The sequence below is a fragment of the Ascaphus truei genome, chromosome 3, assembly GCF_040206685.1.
Source record: "Ascaphus truei isolate aAscTru1 chromosome 3, aAscTru1.hap1, whole genome shotgun sequence".
Lineage (NCBI taxonomy): Eukaryota > Metazoa > Chordata > Amphibia > Anura > Ascaphidae > Ascaphus > Ascaphus truei.
Window position 1 is genome coordinate 326048240 of NC_134485.1, and position 24044 is coordinate 326072283.

The 24044-nt window shown below is 47.9% G+C and overlaps 1 protein-coding gene across 2 annotated transcripts in view; it reads right to left on the reverse strand.

Annotated features, from left to right (window-relative positions):
• The window catches only part of LOC142489844 (extended synaptotagmin-1-like), an 85123-nt gene that overhangs the window by 59296 nt on the left and 1783 nt on the right, over positions 1–24044 (reverse strand). For both annotated transcript variants that reach the window (XM_075591344.1, XM_075591343.1), the window contains exons 2-3: positions 7515–7556; positions 89–223 (exon numbers count right to left, since the gene is read on the reverse strand). In XM_075591344.1, the coding sequence (XP_075447459.1) occupies positions 89–223; positions 7515–7556 (177 nt within the window). The remainder of the gene's footprint in view (positions 1–88; positions 224–7514; positions 7557–24044) is intronic.

Consider the following 24044-nt stretch of genomic DNA (forward strand, 5'->3'; position numbering starts at 1 on the left):
CAGAGCAACGTTTTCTAGGTCTCAACCGCATTGAAATAATGAATACTCATCTTGAACAAGGAGATGGAAGGAACGGGAGTTTAGTTACCTTCTCGCCAATGCTGATTTTGGTGAAGTAGAAGGTTGACAGGTGGGTGTTGCTTGAGCGGATTAAAGGCGCTATAGTATCGATGAGCATCTTCTCCAGGTACTGACCGATAAACGGCCAGAGCTGTGCCAAGATCTGAAGGGGATCCAACAGTCAGCGGATTCACATGCCTCACAGATACACAAACTCACACACAGCAGGTCTGCAGGCAGGTTATACAGATAAACAAGTGAAGTATTTGTGGCGCTACTCTACAGGAATCTAAGTGCCTAACATTCCATACAACAATATAAGTGACAACATCTCAGTGTATCTACATCTAAACAAAAACACCACTGGTGCAGCACTCCAATATGCCCTCCAAATTAGCAAAAAGTCCAAAGTCCAAGAGAGTGTGATAAACTACAGCAGTACTGGCCGTACAAGACACGTCTCTTGGGTTCAAATATCACATCGATGCTGATGACACACAAATTTACTTTTCAACCCCTGACCTTACACCTGCTGTATAGACCAAAGTTTCTGAGTGTCTCTCCGCTATATCATCCTGGATGGCCCTCCGCCGTCTTAAACTTAACATGTCAAAAACCGCCTCATATTTCCTCCCAATCCCGGCCCTACTACATTACCGTTGGAAGCACTACTATTATACACGCTGCTTAGGGGTCACATGTGACTCCTCCCTCACATTCTCCTCTCACATTTAAAATGTAGCATTAACCTGTTGCTTTTTCCTCCGCAATATTACAAAGATACGCCCTTTCCTCTGTTGCTCTACTGCTAAAACTCTGACTCAAGCCCTCATTCTCTCCTGTCTCGACTATTGTAACCTCCCGCTGTCCGTCCTTCCTGCCTCTCACCTGTCTCCCCTACATCCTATCCTAAATGTTGCTGCCAGAATCCCTTTACTCTTTCCTAAATTTGCTCAGCGTCTGTCCTGCTGAAATCCCTCTCCTGGCTGCCGATCAAATCTCATAACACATACACACGCAATTACGTAATTACTTTCAACGCTATACACTCGTCTGCCCCTCCTTACATCTCAGCCCTAATTTCTCGTTATACACCATCCCGATTCTTGCGTTCTGCTCAAGGATGTCTTCTCTCTACCCCTTTTGTATCTAAAATCCTCTCCCGCCTTAAACCTTTTCATTCACTGCCCCACACCTGTGGCATGCCCTTCTCCTCAATATCCTACTAGCACCCTCTCTATCCACCTTTAAGACCTATATTAAAACCCACCTCCTTAACAAAGCATATGGGTAGCTCCGTGGCAGATACTACACACCTCATACATCGACCTTAGCTCCTGGCAGACACACTTACCAGAACGCCATCCTACTATCTCTCTGTATTCCTCCCACATACCACTTAGATTGTAAGCTCTTTGTGGTGGGAGTGGGAGCATGGTGATTTCCAGTGATTTGGACTCCATGCACCTATTGCTATTCATCTTCATTTGGTGATGTATATGGGATAACTCCTTTTGCATGATAACTCCTTTTGCATGCTCTGGACATTCATTTGCTTTTCTATGGACTGTTCACGTTTTGTATCTGTGCCGCTTTTCATATGAACTTATTACCAGGACTGTTTTTTTCATTCCAACATTCAAGCGTGCCATACAACATTAACTCATTTATTTGCAGTGAATGTCAATACTTTTCACACAGTGTGTAGTGGGCCCACTCACCTGTGTGTTATGCCTTGTACACCTTCAGATACAGCTTGAGAAACCATCATTAGAATCAGCTGTCTGGTGTACTTATCTTCAAACCACTCTGTTCACCATTTATTATTATTTTTTCATTTGGAGATGATCCCATCCCAGTTGTGTTAGCAATAAACTTGCATTTGTGCTGTTGTCCACTGTGATAGTATTGAGGAACCCTCCACCTCTTTTTAAATTTCTCCCCTGTTTTAATATTACAATAAACGTTGTTACACATTTGGTTATACCCGTGTGCTCCTCTTTGGGATTCTTTCTGTTGCTTTCTATATTCCCTATCCCTGGAGCACCGCTGACTTTCTTGACATGTTTAGAATTATATGTCAGCTTTTTGGGGTACCATCATATTTTTTGGCGTGCATGCGTCAGTCCCTGTGTACTAATATATATCCAATGCACAGCCGGCACACCATTTGCAAGTAAATAAGTTTTGTTGCTTATCCCATAAAGCAATAGCAGACCATACGATACCGGTTGCAACACGACATCAAGGGACAGCACGCAGGTAAGTAAATCATACTTAGCACCACCTTGAGAAAGGTCCCACTGGGGGACTGAAACGTCGGTTTTTGTGTCTACCAAATATAGAAAATTTTGATTTACATACCTGCGTGCTGTCCCTTGATGTCATGTTGCAACCAGTATCGTAAGGTCTATATATATATATATATATATATATATATATATATATATATATATATATATATATATATAATCCCGTTTTTTTAATTCCTGTCCCGGTTGCCGGTCCGTCCCGGTAACGGCCCGGTTTTTGGCCCTGGTCCCGGTTCTTGTAGCAGGATGCAGTGGCGCACGATGCGGGGGCGCTGCGTGATGCGGCGGGGGCAACGCGCGGGCGGTGAGGAGAAGATGTGGTAGCAGGTGAGGATTTGCAGAATGCCGGGGGGTTGGGCTTTTGGAGAATGCCGGCCGGGCCGCAGGGCATTGGTTGAAGGTCGGAGGAAGCCGGGGGTGAGTCTTTGTAGGATGCCGGGCCGCAGGGGATTGGTTGAAGGTTGCCGGGGGTGAGTCTGGTGGTTGGAGAAAGCCGGGGCAGGGCTTTGCAGGATGCTGGGCCGCAGGGGACTGGTTGGAGGTCGGAGGAAGCCGGGGCGGGGCTTTGCAGGATGCTGGGCCGCAGGGGACTGGTTGGAGGTCGGAGGAAGCCGGGGCGGGGCTTTGTAGGATGCCGGGCCACAGGGGACTGGTTGGAGGTTGGAGGAAGCCGGGGCGGGGCTTTGCAGGATGCCGGGCCGCAGGGGACTGGTTGGAGGTTGAAGGAAGCCGGGGCGGGGCTTTGCAGGATGCCGGCCCGCAGGGGACTGGTTGGAGGTCGGAGGAAGCCGGGGCGGGGCTTTGCAGGATGCCGGGCAGCAGGAGACTGGTTGGAGGTCGGAGGAAGCCGGGGCGGGGCTTTGCAGGATGCCGGGCCGCAGGGGACTGGTTGGAGGTCGGAGGAAGCCGGGGCGGGGCTTTGCAGGATGCCGGGCCGCAGGGGACTGGTTGGAGGGAAGAGCACACTGAGCTGTTTCCTTTGTGTGTGTGTCTCTCTCTCTGTGAGTGTGTGTGTATGTGTGTGGCTCTATGTGTGTGGCTCTGTGTGTGTGTGTGGCTCTATGTGTGTGGCTGTGTGTGTGTGTGTGTGTGTGTGTGTGTGTGTGTGTGTGTGTGTGTGTGTGTGTGTGTGTGTGTGTGTGTGTGTGTGTGTGTGTGTGTGGCTCAGTGTGTGTGTGTGTGTGTGTGTGTGTGTGGCTCAGTGTGTGTGTGTGTGTGTGTGTGTGTGTGGCTCAGTGTGTGTGTGTGTGTGTGTGTGTGTGTCTCTGTGTGTGTGTGGCTGTGTGTGTGTGTGGCTGTGTGTGTGTGTGGCTGTGTGTGTGTGGCTCTGTGTGTGTGTGGCTGTGTGTGTGTGGCTCTGTGTGTGTGTGTGGCTCTGTGTGTGTCTGTGGCTCTGTGTGTGTGTGTGTCTCAGTGTGTGTGTGTGTGTGTGGCTCATTGTGTGTGTGTGTGTGTGTGTGTGTGTGTGTGGCTCTGTGTGTGTGGCTCTGTGTGTGGGTGTGGGTGTGTTTGTGTGTGTGTGTGTGTGGCTCTGTGTGTGTGTGGCTCTGTGTGTGTGTGGCTCTGTGTGTGTGTGGCTCTGTGTGTGTGGCTGTGTGAGTGTGTGTGTGGCTTTCCGAGTGTGTGTGTGTGTGGCTCTGTGAGTGTGTGTGGCTGTGTGGCTGTGTGTGTGTGTGTGTGTGTGTGTGTGTGTGTGTGTGTGTGTGTGTGTGTGTGTGTGTGTGTGTGTGTGTGTGTGTGTGTGTGTGTGTGTGTGTGTGTGTGTGTGTGGCTCTGTGTGTGTGTGGCTCTGTGTGTGTGTGTGTGTGTGTGTGTGTGTGGCTCTGTGTGTGTGTGTCAGTGGCTAAGTGTGTGGGTCAGTGGCTAGGTGTGTTGGTCAGTGGCTAGGTGTGTGGGTCAGTGGCTAGGTGTGGGGGTCAGTGGCTAGGTGTGGGTGTGTGGGTCAGTGGCTCTGGGTGTGTGTGGGTCATGACAACGGGACGCATTATGGCGCCGAGGCATCACGTGATGCCACACTGTCATGGCAACTTGTCACCGCCTGACGTCAGTGTCTCGTTGTCATGGCAACGGGGTGCGTCACGTGATGTAATTTGTTTTGTAAAAAAAAAATTTAATGTGTCCCAGTGTCCCAGTTTTTTATTTTGAAAATCTGGTCACCCTATATATATAGCAAATGGAAATATTACTGTGTGCTCATTTGCATGTTTTAGACAGGTTTGCAACTCTGCCTTACACCATTATCGCCCAACTTACAGTGCTTCCACTGCACGGTGGAGGGTTTGTGTCACTTAACATAACTATATATATATATATATAGTTATGTTAAGTGACACATATATATACACACACACATACACACACATACCTACCTGGCCAAAATAAAGGGTGAGACAGAGAATCGCATATTGCTTCTTTATTTACACAATCTCACCAAACTTTGCAAAACAAATATCAATTCAGTGTGAATGCAAACCCATCCACGCTGCATCTGACTTGTTATTTCACAAGAGGAAGCCTGTGGTTAGCAGTGAATGGATCTGTGCTCCATACATTGTTGAAGTGCAGAAGCGATATTATATTATATGACTACTTAATGCCCGAAGGCCTACGACTATAATTAACAGGTTCACACTGTGATGAGTCTTAATTTCTTAAAACAAGGCTGATGCCGTTTAATAGATACAGAAACTGAAGTGGTTCAAAAATAAAGTAGTGGCAGTTTACATCTGTAATGTCCTGGGGAGGTAAAGCTGGGACACAAATCATGACATTTAGTTTACATATGCTTGTATTTACTGAAATGTACTGAATTGTGTGATTTGGGGGTTTTCAATGCATTCTCGGCCTCACCCATTTACTAATGGATTAGAGAAGTGTGTTTTATCAGCTTGTACTGACTAGCTCTCAAGGCCAGGACAGTGCGGCTCCATGTACATTGTACACATAAGGACTCCCACAAGCACAGATCAACAATGGCCTAGGCATACACAGACCCCCACAGCAATGGCCTGGGCATACACAGACCCCCACAGCAATGGCCTGGGCATACACAGACCCCCACAGCAATGGCCTGGGCATACACAGACCCCCACAGCAATGGCCTGGGCATACACAGACCCCCACAGCAATGGCCTGGGCATACACAGACCCCCACAGCAATGGCATGGGCATACACAGACCCCCACAGCAATGGCCTGGGCATACACAGACCCCCACAGCAATGGCCTGGGCATACACAGACCCCCACAGCAATGGCCTGGGCATACACAGACCCCCACAGCAATGGCCTGGGCATACACAGACCCCCACAGCAATGGCCTGGGCATACACAGACCCCCACAGCAATGGCCTGGGCATACACAGACCCCCACAGCAATGGCCTGGGCATACACAGACCCCCACAGCAATGGCCTGGGCATACATAGACCCCCACAGCAATGGCCTGGGCATACACAGACCCCCACAACAATGGCATGGTCATACACAGACCCCCACAACAATGGCATGGGCATACACAGACCCCCACAACAATGGCATGGTCATACACAGACCCCCACAGCAATGGCCTGGGCATACACAGACCCCCACAGCAATGGCCTGGGCATACACAGACCCCCACAGCAATGGCCTGGGCATACACAGACCCCCACAGCAATGGCCTGGGCATACACAGACCCCCACAGCAATGGCATGGGCATACACAGACCCCCACAGCAATGGCCTGGGCATACACAGACCCCCACAGCAATGGCCTGGGCATACACAGACCCCCACAGCAATGGCCTGGGCATACACAGACCCCCACAGCAATGGCCTGGGCATACACAGACCCCCACAGCAATGGCCTGGGCATACACAGACCCCCACAGCAATGGCCTGGGCATACATAGACCCCCACAGCAATGGCCTGGGCATACACAGACCCCCACAGCAATGGCCTGGGCATACACAGACCCCCACAGCAATGGCATGGGCATACACAGACTCCCACAGCAATGGCATGGGCATACACAGACTCCCACAGCAATGGCCTGGGCATACACAGACCCCCACAGCAATGGCCTGACATATACAGACCCCCACAGCAATGGCCTGGGCATACACAGACCCCCACAGCAATGGCATGGGCATACACAGACCCCCACAGCAATGGCCTGGGCATACACAGACTCCCACAGCAATGGCCTGACATATACAGACCCCCACAGCAATGGCCTGGGCATACACAGACCCCCACAGCAATGGCCTGGGCATAACAGACCCCCACAGCAATGGCCTGGGCATACACAGACCCCCACAGCAATGGCCTGGCATACACAGACCCCCACAGCAATGGCCTGGGCATACACAGACCCTCACAGCAATGGCCTGGGCATACACAGACCCCCACAACAATGGCCTGGGCATACACAGACCCCCACAGCAATGGCCTGGCATACACAGACCCTCACAGCAATGGCCTGGGCATACACAGACCCCCACAACAATGGCCTGGGCATACACAGACCCCCACAGCAATGGCCTAGGCATACACAGACTCCCACAGCAATGGCCTGGGCATACACAGACCCCCACAGCAATGGCCTGGGCATACACAGACCCTCACAGCAATGGCCTGGGCATACACAGACCCTCACAGCAATGGCCTGGCATACACAGACCCCCACAGAACTGGCCTGGTCCTACACAGACCCCCAAAGCACTGGCCTGGTCCTACACAGACCCCCACAACAATGGCACGGGCATACACAGACCCCCACAACAATGGCATGGGCATACACAGACCCCCACAACAATGGCCTGGGCATACACAGACCCCCACAGCAATGGCCTGGGCATACACAGACCCCCACAACAATGGCCTGGGCATACACAGACTCCCCACTCGCGCGCCCCCCCCCCCCCCAACCACCCCCCCACACACACACACACACACACAATAGCCTGGGCATACACAGACTCCCCCCCCCCCCCCCCCCCACACACACACACACACAATAGCCTGGGCATACACAGACTCCCCGACAATGGCCTGGAAATATACACATACACAATGACATAGACATACATAAACAAGGACATGCGCAGAAACACAATGCCCTGCACATTCACATGCAAACAATGACACAATATCTCCCTTACCTTGTTGACCCATTCAGCTTTCTCCACGTCAGGGAACGTGACCTGCAGAATTAGAGGCAGGCAGAAGCATTAATGCCAAATCGGAGCTCACGCTTCTCACTGCGTGCACGTCAATCCAGTACAGAAGTGTAACAAAACAGGGGCATTTGAGCGTTCAAGACGAAAAATACTGTTATTTAGTAAGCAATGCTATACTACAAGACACCTTTTGGAGCCAGAAGACATATTGAACTGGTTTTAAAGGTGTCTTATGGAATAACATCACTTACCGTAGTAAATATGTTCCTTTATCTCGCTCAGCCGCAGGAACTAAAATAAGGTCAAAAGCTCCCCAGAGAAGGGACTAATTGTGCCAGCAGAGATCAAGTACAGTTATACACACAATGCAGAAATACAGAAGAAAATTATCCCTATTATACAGTCAACAACCGCTTAGTGCAACATCTATATGTATTTAAAGTTCCTTTATTTTGCTGATCACATACTTGGCGTTATGTACAACCACACGAGATGGCTGCTGCTGCTGCCCTGTGAATTTGCTCAGAGCTGCTCTATGATTGTTCTCTCTGCAGACTACTTTGCTTAGTTACCAGTGCAGCCCGCTGTGTATCTCCCTCTGTGTCTCTCAGTGCAACCCTAACACCAGCCTGGTATCTTCCTCTGTGTCTCCCAGTGCAACCCTAACACCAGCCTGGTATCTCCCTCTGTGTCTCCCAGTGGTGACAGCGGCACGTGCCGTAAACCAGACACTAACCGCAATCAGGCAGGCCCCAGTGTGTTCTCGCGTGTAGACTCACCGAGTGCGTTAGGCGTCAGCCAGCAGGGGAGACAAGAAATGTGTCTTCCCATGCGGCGACACGGTCACGTGGCAGCACGCAGCCAATGGCAGGGCAGATATGCCCCGTTATAGCCGTGTCCCCCCCCCCAGTTCTCCCCTACAGACCGCCAATTGCAGATGTAGTCGCTGCACGCACCGCCATGCCACCAGGCACGCGTGCAGCCGGGAGGACCGGGGCCGCAGCCATAGCATACAGTGCATCTAGGGATTCTGGGTAATGACATGCAAATGAGCAAACATTTTAAAATAGTAATGCAACTCTACTTTAATCTTGATTGTAGTAAGGCACTTAGAAGTGGGTTCAACACTAGTTACTATCACATTAACCCTCTTTGTACCAGAGATGCTCCTTTGGCACTGAAAGGGTTAAAGAGCCCTTGACAATACCCGATAATAACCGAAGCTCAGAGTGCCTTATTGAAATTGGTAACATAAGATATTTTGATATATGAATGGTCTAGCTGCCCTTGGCTACACAATGCCCATGATATATCAGACTTACAGAGTGCCTGTTATGAAAATACAGTATATGCAGAACAGTAGTGAGGCACAAAGAGAGCACATACCAGTGAAAAAAAACTTATATTGTGTTTACTTTGTCTTTATCATCCTAATAACACACTTCTTAGCGAGATTTTCCATTAATAATCGATGTTGGCAAATATTAATGTAAAACCATTTTTTTTTATGGAACGCTTAATAACGGCCCCCATGGGGATTTTGTAATGACTGCTTCAGGGCACCAATGCAGCTTCTGAATCATTCCACCTTAGTAAGATATAATCCTCTAAGGCGGATATTATAGTAGGCGCGCGCCTGTCGCCCGAGCGATGGGTGAACTGAGCTGGAGGCGATTGGGGAGGCGTGGCGGCCGCGTCACCAGGCTGGTTTGCCCTCATTGGCTGAACCGCTCACGCGACGCGAAAAAAACAACATAGTTTGTCGGTGGAAAAATCTGCTGCGCGGTCGCTCTGCATCGCACCCGTGCGCACACTATGGCCGGCCCATATCAGCTGCTGCACTTTGTTCTCGCAGCGCGCAAAATCACACGCACCCTCGCGCCTACTATAATCGCAGCCTAAGAAAATGAGTGGATTCTGCGTATGCTGTGATATGTTATAATCTTTGGTACACTTAGGCCTGGTGGCCCCAAAACTAAACACCACTTTATTGCAGATCTATGTGTTAGCTAGGACTGCGGGGGGCAGGAAGGAAGCCAGAGACGCAGCAGAGAGGCGCTCTCTCCCAGGATGAGTCAGCCCACAAAAGGCAGCGGGCCCCGGAACGGCCAGCAACACATTGCTATAACACACACAATAGATAGCTGATAGCTGAAGTGCAGTGGTAGTTTAGCAGTGAGGACACTTCAAAGAGGGAGAGTGAGCCCCAGAACACTTGTGACAATAAGCACGCCACTTGGGCCCATATTTACTAAATGGTGCAACACCATAAAACACCTTACCGCCTCGAATAGGCAGTGGGGGGTCTTCCAGGACCAGGTGTCTTATGGAAGAGGCCTGCCTAGTAAATATGGGTCTCTATCTCGTGGTGCTGCAGAACAGGGACTCCTGTGCCTGCAGAATTGTATGAACACTGCAATCTTGGCTATGCTGTAAAAAACATAATTGAAAATAGCTTGTGTGCTGCCTCACTCTGCTCTGCAGACCCATCATCCCCCCCCCCCCCTTTGTTGGCTTCCTGTTGTTTCTTTGCAGATGAGAGACGGGTGTGACGCTCGTGCCCATGATACCATGAGTGTGTGGGCTGAGGTTACCCATTTCAACAGGGGGGGAGAAGAGATGGTATCAGAAAGATGATGCAGGAGGACAAAGAGGAACATTGCAGCAGCTGCTCAGCATGTTTGTGAAGATATACATGGGCAGATAGCAGTCTCAGTGTGTGAAGAACAGGCTAACCCCTTCACTGCCAGAGGGATCTTCAATGCCCAATGCAGTAATTTTCAACCTTCTTTTGGTTAAGGAACCCTATGTAAAATTCTGAGGAACCCCAACCCTCTCTAATAGCGCGTCTGAGATCAGATGCATTGTAATCAACCCTAACCCTCTCTAATAGCGTGTCTGAGATCAGATGCATTGTAATCAACCCTAACCCTCTCTAATAGCGTGTCTGAGATCAGATGCATTGTAAGGAACCCTAATTGTAAATTCTTCTGTATTTGGTATCATTTTAAAATTACCTGTAAATTACAGGAAACCCTTTAGGGATGTCTCATTCGTTGCTGGCCCTTGTGGCAGCAAATGGGTTAATCTGTTCCTTCTCGCAAAACACCAACAGCTGTAGAATTATGTTGTACAAACTCAGTGAGCACTCAGCTTTTTCTGCCAGCGGCCGAGTAATGCTCAGTAATAGTATAGCAACTCCTGCTGTTTTGGCACTAGACCACCATGAACACTTATTTTAATCTAATACCTCTTTCTCCCCCCAAAGCGTTTTCATTGGGGTAGGGGGGGGGGGTGAGTTATCATTGATTCAAGTTGGGGACGTATAAAACAAGAGGAAAGAGGAGAAACAAATACCATTGTTATGGTTACACCAGCTCACAGAATGTACAGGTAGTCCTCGCTATCCAACGTTTCACTTTACAACGAATGGCATATCCAATGCTTTACAATGCAACCCTGCAACCCTGTCGAGCTGTTTCTCGACTCCGGAATGCGTAAACCAACACTCACCGCCACTGATTAACATGGGACTCACTTTACAACGGTTTCACTACCCAACGCTACTTCCAGAACGGATTCCGTTGGATAACCGAGGACTGCCTGTAGTTACACACCACTTACATGTTGTGAGATTAGAAAATAAACTCACTGCCGTCTCAGCTCTACTTCGTCTCCCGCTCGGTTATTCGAGCAGGATAACCTGTTTCGGGGGGTTGTCCCCCCCTCCACGTTCCCTGTTGGTGTAGGATCTCTGTTGGGCGCCTGTGAGCAGACTCGTTAGCTTCGCAATAAACATATTTGCCACCTGTTTCATGGAGGGGGCTTCTTCTACGTGTCGCCAGTCTTCAGCAATTACGCATGTTGTCGCTGAACGTATATGTACCATTCATTTGCCCGTATTTCTGTCTATGTTTTCGATGGGGTTAAATAGGAGATATACCCACGGTTCCAATGGGATGTGTCTACCTGCAACGTTACTAATTAGCCCTTTTATCTTATCCCGTAGGTTTTGTACTTTGGGACAGGAACCCCAAATGTGCAGGAAAGTGCCTCTGCCTCCTCTCCAGCAGCCTGGAGACGTGGAGCAAGGTGCCAAATCTAGTACCTTTTTTTTTATTTCAAACACTTTTATTGTTTTTCCTGAAAGGGGCACATACATAGCACAAGGCCGTTTGTAGACCGTGTACATATTCTTCGCATACATATAACAACCAGTAACATCCAAAAGTCGATGAATCGGATTCGATCGGCCTGCACCTTGCCGTTTGAGACCTCCTATGCTTTCAGAGTGTGCTATATTGTCTCAATGTGCTTCCGTCCGGGAGAGTTAACATTTTAGGGGGATCTCCGACCTGACCCCTTGGTCTAGAAGTGTAAAGGACAGGGAGAGATAGAGGGGGAAGAGAGAAGAAAGCAGGGAAAGGGAGAGTGGGGATAGAGGGGGTGGGAACGGGGGAGAGTCGAGAGGAGGGGGGGGGGTAGTGTCTCCCCCTCCACCCTGTCGGCGACCCCTCCACAGATAAAAACCTCGACCTAGAGAGACCAGGGTCAGGATGCAGTGCCCAACGAGGTCATACACGCCCCATTTTTAACAGCTTTAATTATAGGGCCACAGTACCCAAACTTTATGGAACTGTTCAGTTTTCTGTTTCAGGAGTGCCGATAGGTATTCCATTAGCATGACCTCATTCACCATCTGCTGAGTTGGGGGTTTGATCTTTTTCCAATTAGCTGCTATTGAGCAGCGAGCCGCAGTCAGGATGAACGAGGCCAGAGGGGCTGAAATATAAATCTAGTACCTTTTTTAATGAAATATGTTACGCGATTGTTTGATGGCTGCACAAAACCAAGAAATGAAGTCAAATCAAAACAAGCCACACTTTGAGCAGTTTATAATATGTGGTCTATTACCACATCCTCTTGAAGGTGCGGCCCTGTGTAGCAGCATACAGGAAATGTGCATTATACAGTAAAAGGCACTTTGCCATGTAACAGTGCTAACTCTGGGTGCTTATTTTTCTTCTCCCATTCCCAGTGTACAGTCTGTAATGTAGCGCGTGCTGTTGCGCTACCGTGTGCGCGTGCGTCAATGATAATTGACCATGGGAGCCTGACGTTGATACAGTTGAGACGTGCGCGTGCGCGGCCATGAGCAGTGGTGCGGCAGATCAGAGCAAATGCAAGAAATTTGTATTTTCCTGCTGCTGTCGCGTCACATGACGCCGCAAGCCAATCGCAGCCGCGCGCTTCACCGCTGATAACATACAAACGAAACGTGCGTGCAGCGCCGTTCGCGCGCCTGCACGGGCACCAGCGCGCACTATATTGCAGACCTAAGGAGAGAGGGAGTTATAGGGACAGAGGAGAGAGAGCACGCGACAGAGGAGAAAGAGCGTGCGACAGAGAAGAGAGAGCGTGCGACAGAGAGAGAGTGTGCAACGGAGAGAGAGAGCAAGCGAAAGGAGAGAGCTCGACAGAGGAGAGCGCGAGAGCGCTCAATAGAGGAGAGCGCTTCCTCGACAGAGGCACGAGCACGACAGAGGAGAGAGAAAGAGAGTGCGACAGAGAAGAGAGAGCGTGCAAAAGAGAGAAAGCAAGCGAAAGGAGAGAGCTCGACAGAGGAGAGAGCGCTCAATAGAGGAGAGCGCGTGCTCGATAGAGGCACGAGCACGACAGAGGAGAGAGAAAGAGCGTGCGACAGAGAAGAGAGAGCGTGCAAAAGAGAGAAAGCAAGCGAAAGGAGAGAGCTCGACAGAGGAGAGAGCGCTCGACAGAGGCGCGAGCACGACAGGGGAGAGGGCACAAGCGTGACAGAGGAGAGAGAGAGTGCGACAGAAGAGAGAAAACGAGAGCGCGACAGAGGAGAGAGAGCAAGCACAACAGAGGAGAGAGCGAACGCGACATGAGAGAAAGATAGCACGAGAGACAGAGCATGGCAGAGGAGAGAGAGTAACAGGGACAGAGAAGGAGATGGAGGGAGAGCGACAGGGACAGAGAAGGAGAGAGAGTGACAGGGAAAGAGAAGGAGAGTGACAGGAACAGAGGAGAGAGAGCAGAAAAGAGAGAGTGGGAGAGCGGCAGGGAAAGAGAAGGAGATAGAGCGACAGGAGCAGAGAAGGAGAGAGCGAGACAGGGACAGAGGAGAGAGAGGGAGTGAGCACGACAGAGACAGAGGAGAGAGAAAGTGTTTTATTGGTAAAATCATCTTTGCATACTGTCCAATAAATGACGTGTCCTTAGGTTACGGCCCCAGTCCTCACTGCTGTCTGCACGCCTAGCGGCGCGTGCACAGACTACAGCTGTGATCGGCGGTCTGTAGGGGAGCGATGGGATGCGCGGAGGGCGGGGCCATGACGGGGGGCGCAGCCATGGCAGGGCATATCTGCCCTTCCATTGGCTGCCCGCCGAGCACGTGACCGCGACGCGGCACGAGAAGACAAGATTCTTGTCTTTCCTAAGAACTGCTCACACTTGCTTGTGCAAGCTCCTGTATCCCCTCATTGACCAAGGAACACAAGTGCTCATCAAAACAAGATGTTATTGTTACGTTACTGGTTTTTTTAATTTGATTTATTTAAATAGAAAATGGTTATATAATTTCTCAACGAAGGATGTGATCAGGTTGAAAATTAAAAAGTAAAGCCTAATTGTACAGAAAAAAAAATTGGACAGCGAGTAGGGACTGCAGTTTTACTGCACAAATTAAATGGATCCAGTATAATAACAGATTATGTACTATATACACACCTCAATATATATTATTTTATTAAAAAAGTGATTAAAACAGCAATATCTCAAACACAGGTTCCAGTACAAACTGGCCCCCCAACATTGTCCTGTAAGTGACCATTTGTTTTTTTTAAACGAAAGAAGAAATTCAAGCAAAATATCAGGAGTGGTAATGATTATAAAAAGGCGAGGATCATGTGCTGAGTATTAAAAGACTTTTTAAAATGAAGATGTAGCAAACTTATTTTAGTTACACTATTACGACACGAGTGGCAACTTTAAGAGCCTGTGTTATGTGCCGACTGCATCGGCTAATCTCTGCTGTTTGCCAGTAACCCTGCCACCGACAGAAACATTTTACCCGGCAAACTAAGCCACTGACCACAAAGGTTTTCTATACAATTTAACTGCAAGTTATCAAGACACAATGGTTAATGGTGCATGTGTGGGTGATTAAGGGGTTATCATGTCAGGAGGCAGCAGGGTGTGCATGAGGGGACCTAAGGGCGTGGTTCTGCTATCTGTTATAGGACTATGAAGCAACAAACCTGGCTTCAAAACTAGTTCCTTGTGACTAAGGCCGTGACTTCCCTCTCTCTGTACCACAAGTACCACAATTGCACTCTAAGCTTATCTGAACATGGACAAAACTTAAAAGAGTCTCAATCGTTTCTGTTAACCCCTGTCCCAATTTTTACATGTGGGATTCGGTTGACGGTTTGACTTTTGTGATCTTAAACTGGAAGCCACTCTAGTCAAGAAAAATGATATAACTTCCAACAGGGACACATTGCAGCTTCTTAGCCGTCCTTCCAATCAGTAATGTCATCAAATCTCATGCATGCTACTGATTGGCTCACAGGCAGAACCCTGTTGGACAGTTTCAATCCAGAGGTAAAAATCTCCTCCTAAAATTCCCTACAAATGCTGGGTGTACCGAATGAAACCTGTGCAGAACGGGAACTCTCTCTGGGGCAAGAAATTAACATGAAATTCCAAGCAGAATGGATTGCTGCTCGTGCACGTAATACTGCATCAAACTCCTCACCCCTCGTGGACACAGCACCTCTTCCGTGACACACACCCAGTGACAAGAGAAGTAACACGAGTGACGGGTTCCTATTAAAGCAGCAATCCCTTCCAAGATGAAGGGGGAGAGTGAAAGAGAAGGGATTGGGGGGGGGGGTGGAGGGAGGAGGAGAGAGGGCATGGGGGTGGGAGAGAGAGAAGGGATAGGGGAGAGAGAGAGAGAGTGAAGGGATAGGGGAGAGAGAGAGAGCGAAAGAGAAGGGATGGGAGAGAGAGAAGGGATGGGGAGAGAGAGAGAAGGGATGGGGAGAGAGAGAGAATGGATGGGGAGAGAGAGCAAGAGAGAAGGGATGGGGGAGAGAGAGAGAAGGGATGGGGGAGAGAGAGAGAAGGGATGGGGAGAGAGAGAGAAGGGATGGGGAGAGAGAGAAGGGATGGGGAGAGAGAGCGAGAGAGAAGGGATAGGGAGAGAGAGAGAGAAAGAAGTGATGAGGAGAGAGAGGGCGAGAGAAGGGATGGGGAGAGAGGTAGAGAGAAGGGATGGGGGAGATAGAGAAGGGATGGGGAGAGAGAGCAAGAGAGAAGGGATGGGAGAGAGAGCAAGAGAGAAGGGATGGGAGAGAGAGAAGGGATGGGGAGCAAGAGAGAGAGAAGGGATGGAGAGAGCGAGAGAGAAGGGATGGAGAGAGAGTGAGATAGAAGGGATGGAGAGCAAGAGAGAAGGGATGGGGAGAGAGAGTGAGAGAAGGGATGGAGGGACAGTGAGAGAGAAGAGATGGGGGAGCTAGAGCGAGAGAGAAGTGATGTGGGAGTGAGAGCGAGCGAGAGAGAAAGGATGGGGGAGCGAGAGAGAAGGGATTGGGAAGTGAGATCGAGAGAGAAGGGATGGGGGAGTGAAAGCGAGAGAGAAGGGATGGGGGAGTGAGAGCGAGAGAGAAGGGATGGGGGAGTGAGAGCGAGAGAGAAGGGATGGATGGAGAGAGAAAAAAAGGATGTGATAGAAAGAGAGAAGGAGTGGGGAGAGAGAAGGGATGGGGGAGTGAGAGAAGGGATGGGGAGAGAGTGAGAGAGAATGGATGGGGAGAGAGAGAAGGGATGGGGGAGAGAGAAGGGATGGGGAGAGAGAGAAGGGATGGGGAAGGAGAGAGAAGGGTTAGGGAGAGAGAGGGAAGGGATTGGGAGAGAGAGAGCGAGAGAAGGGATGGAGACTGAGCGTGAGAGAGAAGGGATGGAGAGTGTGAGAGAGATCAGATGGTGATAGAGAGAAGGGATGGAGAGAGAGAAGGGATGGAGAGAGAGAGGTAGATAGAGGGCGGATATCAGCGACGTTTACGTATTTTTACTAAGGAAAATACAAGAAACAAAGTGTATGCGTAGGTTATAGTGACAGTTTATTTTTAAAAATTCTTGTGCGGCCTGAGTCTTGCAGTTGGACTTAAGAATTGGCCGCTAGACTATTCCAAGTGTGATGGGCTTGCTATACAGCCTCTGGAGGTCAGGGGAAGAAACATGTGCAGAGGGCATCAGAATTAGGGGCATGTAAGAGATGTATGCAGAAGTAAATATAATGGAGACCGATTTGGGTGCAATTATATCTTGGCTTTATTGAGCCTGTTCCTTTTATCCAGGCAAACATACAAAAACAACAAAATAACAAAACCCCTATCCCTTTGTAAGGGCTAACTTACTTCCCCGGACCCTATCTGCAGGACTGGAGGGTTATTCCCATTACCAGCCTATCACCCCAAAGTCTCAGTAGGTACCTTAAGCAGGTAGCCCTCCATGTCAGTCTCTGGCAGGTTCCTGTGTCCTCTGTGGCCAGGAAATATAGGTCTCTGGGTGTCTTGATCTCAGCACAGCCTTTGTGCTCAAGACAGTGTCTGTGTGCAGGCTTCTCTGCTCTCCTTCTGTCAGCCCAAATGTGAGCTAAGGAATCTTTCTCCTGTTTCTCACATCAGGCTTTTCTCAGAGTTGTAAACAGCCAGATGGGGTATGGTTGATTGCCTGTGAGCAATTAACCAGCTCGCTGCTGGATTTAGTCAGTTTCTCTCAAACAGTGATAAGTCCCTGTTACAGGGCCACAAATACAGGCAGAAAAACAGGGTACACTCGCTGGATAAAGCAACAAACCCTACAGTCTGTCTGGGGGGACTCATACAGACTGTGACCCACCGGGGTATAGAGTCTGGGAGTAATGTCTTTCTCACTACATGTGCAAAAAAAGGGAGTTTTCAAAGTGGTTGCGTAGCAGGAGTGAAAATTCCCCCCCAAAAAACATGTAAAATGTAACTAAAATGTCGATGTTTTGTCTGTGGTGAGCCTCACCAAAACAGGTCAGTTCCCTAGGACCGTAAATTTGAACCGTGGCGACAAGAGCAGCACCAGCAGAACAACATTATCGCCAGCAACCGTAACCAAAGCATGGTGGACGCAGTGAAAGTGCAGAAGTTTCAAGCAATCATGGGGAGCTCGGTACTACTGATGCATCAATGTCGGGCAAGGTAAAGCGGAATAGAAATACAAAGAAAAGAGGTTCTGAGCGTAACCGTGGAAGTTGAAGAAACATTCGCAGATGACCTTACGATATTAGAAGGGAGCCGAGACGTTCTGTGGCCTAGAACGATAGCCGGATGCGTCCCAAGAATGGAAATTCCACCAGAGGGGCCAAGGCAGAAAAGGTGTAACCCGAAGAAGGGTCTATCCGGTGCTAACAATGAGAAGCCGTAGCAGGGAAATGGAGCAAGAACAAATAACTGACGATCCCTTGACTCACACTGAAAATGCACCGTAACATGCACGACATGACTGTGATATCCTTCGGATAAAGAGCAAGAATCGAAGGTCGAATTACAGAGGTCTCTGTTTGCAGCTTACCTGGAGGGTGTAATTTTGAAGATAACAGATAATTGATTGTGCAGTGAGTTGGACAACACCATGGGTGATCTTGAGACAACAAACACTACTGTTACCACCATGGAGCAGAAGCAGAATAATTGACAAAATGATTGCTAAACTGAAACAGAAGTATGAGGAAGCACAGACAGAGACTAGAGTCTCTCACAAGGCCGTAGTAGACCCAGCACAGAGCTGGGAGTCTCAGGGAGGAGGTCTGCAGCCTCCATACAAAGCTGGAAGTCTCTCAGAAAGCGGTTCGCACTCAGCACAGAAGTGGAAGTCTCTCACCAGGAGCTTCGTGGTCAAAGCACAAAAGTGTGTAAATTCAAAGAATAGGGGTAAATGGCGAAATGGGTGCTCCAAAGCTGGTGGAGCTTCAAGCATAAATGTCCATAATGATTAATCAGGACTAACGGACAAAGTGAATAACGGAGTGGGTCACCAAAACACCTGCATCCTGAAGGTAACAAAAAGAGATGCCAATAAGCACCCTAGTGTGACCTCATTGGAGACATAGCAGTGCTAGTAACGGTACTCATCCATAAAACTCACAAATTCAATAAAGAAATAAATCTTACCCACTCCGTCTGTCCTTACGTATCCTGCATGGTCCATCCAAATGGCGTGCAATCTGTGAGAGATAGTCCAGCAACAGAAGAAGAGAGCAAAAACAGTGCACTGCTAGGGAGCCAGGTGGAGGAAAAAATAAATTCTATTTATTCAGTAACACTCAGTAACATCACCCCAGAGGGTGAGACAAAAGCTTCTACGCGTTTCGGACCATAGGGGTCCTTTATCCTTATCCTATGCAATATCCCCTAGCATAGAAACAAATAGCCCACGACCTCATAAAGCGGGAGCTATGTCATAGCCTACTGTATATGGCTAAACCTGTCCTGCAACATCCACTGAGCAGTTCTTTGCAGATTATAATCTCCCCGGGGCAGAAACCGCCTTATCTTTTGTGAAAGCCTGAGTAGCTTTGGCAATATTTGTGTATATTATCTCTCACTCCACTTGGCTGCAGAATGTTGGCATTTTCCCTGAATAATACTTCTGCACAGATCAGATCCCCACTATATACTATTGCACCCTGATTCTGGTCTGCAGCACCATCATCACCGTTGCGGTGATCAGGATATTGATTTTGGGCAACTTGTAAAGAAAAAAAATCGCAATGATTGCCACTTCTGAAGACTCCCTGTAAAAAATGTTTTAACATTAAAAATAATAGATTTTCTCATATAAATTCGCTCAGGTGTGGGAACCCTGGCTGACAGAAGAAGGTAGCGCTATTGCAAAAATAGTACAAGGTGAAACAATAAGATCAAAATCTGTTTTCGTGTGTGTGTGTGTGTGTGTGTGTGTGTGTGTGTGTGTGTGTGTGTGTGTGTGTGTGTGTGTGTGTGTGTGTGTGTGTGTGTGTGTGTGTGTGTGTGTGTGTGTGTCCTTCTAAACTGTTGTGTTTATGTCCCATTGTTCTTTTCCCTCCCCAGTTGGTTGGTTGGTTGACCTATAGAATTTCTGTCAAAACTATGTTTCCGAATATATGTTATGTAACGTTCTCTGTTTTATTAAATTACTGTCGATATAATGTAGTGATTAAAGGCTTCCCCTACCCCCTTTTCCCTTCTGCATCCCAAGTAATTTAATAAAAATGTTATTTTTAAAAAAAATGATACTTTTTCTAATACAATATAATCTGTGGTAAACAAATGACGTTATTGAACTCCCCCAAACCAATCTAATCCAGCAACTGTTTGAACAGATTGACCCAGTTTATTATTTATTTCCCAACCCTTTCCAGAATGTGCAGATGTTTCTCCTTTTTCAAAAAGGGGGTGAAAAGCAGGTCTACTTCTCACAATTTGTCACAGTAATATGCTGCCATTTGGCAGTTTAACAGTTGGTGCTGACTAACAGACATTTTTTCCTCTTCTCTCTGAATCTCAACTCTTAATACAGACAGTACATACTACAGCCTTGTTTGGTCTGTTTCCTTGCTCTGTGCACCGTCACAGTCTGGGAGCTGGAACAGTTGTGCTGGAGGAATGGGGGTGGGAGTTTAGAGACTGGTTTCAAAAAAGAAAGTAGGTAATGTATGAGATAAACATGTGTGCTCACTCCCAGAATCCTTTGCACATCCCGTCTCACACTATGTAATGTACGTCAGATTAGGCATATGGCTTCTAAATAAATAATGACTATATGCTGTGAAAAGACCACCGCCACCAGTCTAAATTCCTTGAAAACTAAGGCTGTCTCACATTTTAAGCTGGTCTGTAACTGTTACATACGCCTATAACATATTTAATCTTGAACTGTTCATGCAATGTCTTTAAATATAATGTAGAACAGGGGTGCCAAACTGGGGGGCGCGTGATTTTGTTGGGGGGGGGGGCAGCGGTTGCAGCGGCCCCGTGCTCTTCCCCGAGGCATTTAAGTTAAATGCCGGGTGTCCGCGCGAGGCTTCTGCAATCTCAATTTACCGGGATTCTGTAGTCTTCTGGATGTGACGCCATGGCAACGCGGCGTCAAATTACGCAGTGGGGTCATGTGATGTACGCATCACCATGGTAAAGCGCGTCAAATGAAGCTGCAGGGTCACGTGATGTCACATGACCCGCGGCGTCATTTTACGCCAGGTCACAGAGAATGGGGGGCACGAGCGCTGGGGCTGTCGCATGTGAGGGGGGGGGGGCAGCTCCAAAACTTTGCACACCCCTGATGTTGAACCCTGTTCACCTAATGTAACTATGTATTTGTAACCATGTATTTGTCATTACAACTCTATGCCCAAGACATATACGTGAAAACGAGAGGTAAGTCTCAATGTATTACTTCCTGGTAAAACACTTTATAAATAAATAAACAAGCAGAAATCTCAGAGAGAAGAGACAGACCGAGAAAGGAGCATATAATCGGGTCCATGGATGCCATGCTTAACATACCATCTCTATGACTGTGCTAGTACTCAGAACAAGACTGAGATAAGAGGGGTTTTTTTTTTAGTTTATTTTTAATATGAGGTTGTGAGTAACAATTTCCTGTGGCTAGCTGAGTCCTCTGCACAATATATAAGAAGGCTAACTTAACAGCTTCACAGCCAGAGCCCTCCCAGCTCCTCCCCTCGCACATCTGCAGTGCAGGGAAATAAATATGACTGAAACTTTATCCTAGGGAGCTGGGTACAGCCTGGAAGGAAGATGAATGGAGGACTAGGAGAGGGGGAGAGGAACTGCATTACGGGAGGAGAGAGGAACTGCATTACAGGAGGAGAGAGGAACTGCATAACAGGAGGAGAGGGAGGAGTGAGGGATTGCATGGAGGAGGTAGCTGCGCAGAGATGGAAAAGCATACATTGTATCCCAAAATAGACAAAACAAGAAAGCCATCCCACACACATTACTTTCCCTCCCTCATTTTAGTAGGATGCGGCTGTTTGAGAGATTAGTTCTCTCCATAGACTTCTAATAAGAGCACAATGCAGTGAGATCTTAAAGTAGCAGCACCCACCAATATGATATGATAAATAGCCAAGTAGGTACTGAAGCATTCTTAACACCCATTAGAATGTAATAACAAATAATGACTTTATTTAACATAGCGCTTTTCTCCAAATGAGACTAAAAGCGTTTCACAATTACAGGATAGTGCACAGTATGTAAGAATAATTACAGACACAAGCCCTGCCCAGTTGACCTTACAATCTATGTTTTTGGTGCTGGAGGCAGAGAGATAAAGTGACTTACCCAAGGTCACAAGGAGCTGACACAGGGATTTGAACCAGGGTCCCCTGATTCAAATGCTGTGTCATTGTTTAAAGTCAGTGTCATTTACTCTGTATGTCACTCCTTCTCCCCATATATACCCCCTTAGGCCAAGTTCAGGGTGGCTCCTACAGACGCTTGCGTCTGTGCTCGCCTCCCCCATGTGCTCCTGCAGCCCGGCAATCTTTTTGCAGGCTGCAGGAGTTGGGTCGCGGCATTTGGGGGAGTGGCGGGGGGCGGGGCGAACGTGTCACGGAGCTGAATCAGCTCACGTGACGCGACTGCCGCCCCAAATATAATTTTGGGTTGTAGCGGCAAAGTGTAGCAGCGTCAACTCTGCACTTTGCTGCCGGTGGAGTTTTCAGTTTGAACACTCCCACCGAACAACCTGAAATTGCGACGGACGTGCACACGCTTAGAAGTCACCCTGAACTCGGCCTTAGGCCACAGTACTCACTGGTGGTTGAAGGTCTATCTGTAGAAAGCAGAATACACATGGATCTCAGTGGTCAGTGATATAGTACAGTTCCTGAGTACCACTTCTTTTTACTTACTGTACACACCAAGAGTACAACTACTTTTTATATAACAGTTCGGGGGGAAAAAAACGGTCCCTTTCAGTTTTAGGTACGTAAATATTGTATAGAACAAAAGACAAAAAAGCCCAATGCTACATCCAATGTGACAAAATATATAGTAATTAGTATATAGTTAAATACTTCAATAATAATATTCTCATGAGTAAGGGTCAAAGCGTTATAAGCCTGCAAGCCGCATCAAGGCATAACCAAATTTGCAGGTCCTAACACTAAACTGTTGAAACTTTTCTTTTACCTTTGTTGGAGGGAGAATGACTGCGGGGTTGTGTGTTTGTTAACATAAATATTGTATAAACCTATTTAAAAATGACTTGAAAGTGTTTTGCCCCAATATTTAACAGGTTTCTAATTTAATATAATAAGGCACGGTGCAACTACTCAGGCACTTCTACCGCTGCTAATACTTGGAGACTTCTTGAGTGCCTCCACTGGTAGATGTGTCCACAGCAAAAATGGCACGGCAAGTCTACGCCCCAATGAATTAAATCCAACATGGCTTTATCTGCAGACACTGGTAATTACACGGAATCAAACGCAGCATAGTTCTGATAGGCCTTTGGGCAGTATCTTTTGGTTTACGATTTATCAAGGATAATGGTGCTGAACAACACAACTTACACAACCATATATCTGACATGGACATTAATTTTATTGCCATGAGGTTATACCAATTTAAAGGCAAAGCTGCTTAAACACCCTTCTTTGCTACAACCACCAAATGTGGAAACCTGTGTGTTGTAGTCCCCCTAATGTTAGGAATAATAAGGTCCAACCCCTTCCCCTGCTACGTAGACTTTCAGAACTCTGCAATGCTGTGCAACTGGTTAGGACTGCAGGCACTGCTGATGCAAGGGGATATCTTTATGTTCCTTGACAACTAACCTGGGGGGTGGGAGCAGGATTGGGCAGTTTCTTTAGCTAATGTGACAAATTACAGAAGAAGAAAAAAATGTCTCAAATGCCAGCACAAACAGAGTCTAAAGATGTCCAAGCGATGCAGAGAAAAAGGTGGTTGTGCATAAATGAAACGCTAGGGAAATTCATAACAGCCACCAACTATGGATTACCACCCTATGCCAAACGAAGTCTAATCAGCACTGACTCTCCAGTCCTAATAATCTGGGAGAAAATAATTGCTGGCTACATAAGGGAAAGGTAGGAAGTCAGAGAAAGTAAAACAGTGCTGTGAATTAGAGGTGACTACTGGTATCATGTACAGACAATGCCAAAGGCATTTTACAGAAACATTTGTGCGCAGTAGAACATGAGCGGGACTATTGTATTTTTGAAAGCAGGTAAACAATAGGTCTAAAAAAAGTTATTGCAATCTGCCAAGAAACTGGAGCTTGTGAAGAAGTTATTTGATTACAGGGACGTCTTTTGAGTGTGCTCTCTGTGGGGTACAGTCCAAGATATACCAAAGAGGAGAAGAAGAGATAGACACATGTTCGAGGCACAGTCCATGAGATGCACTAAGATATTAGAGA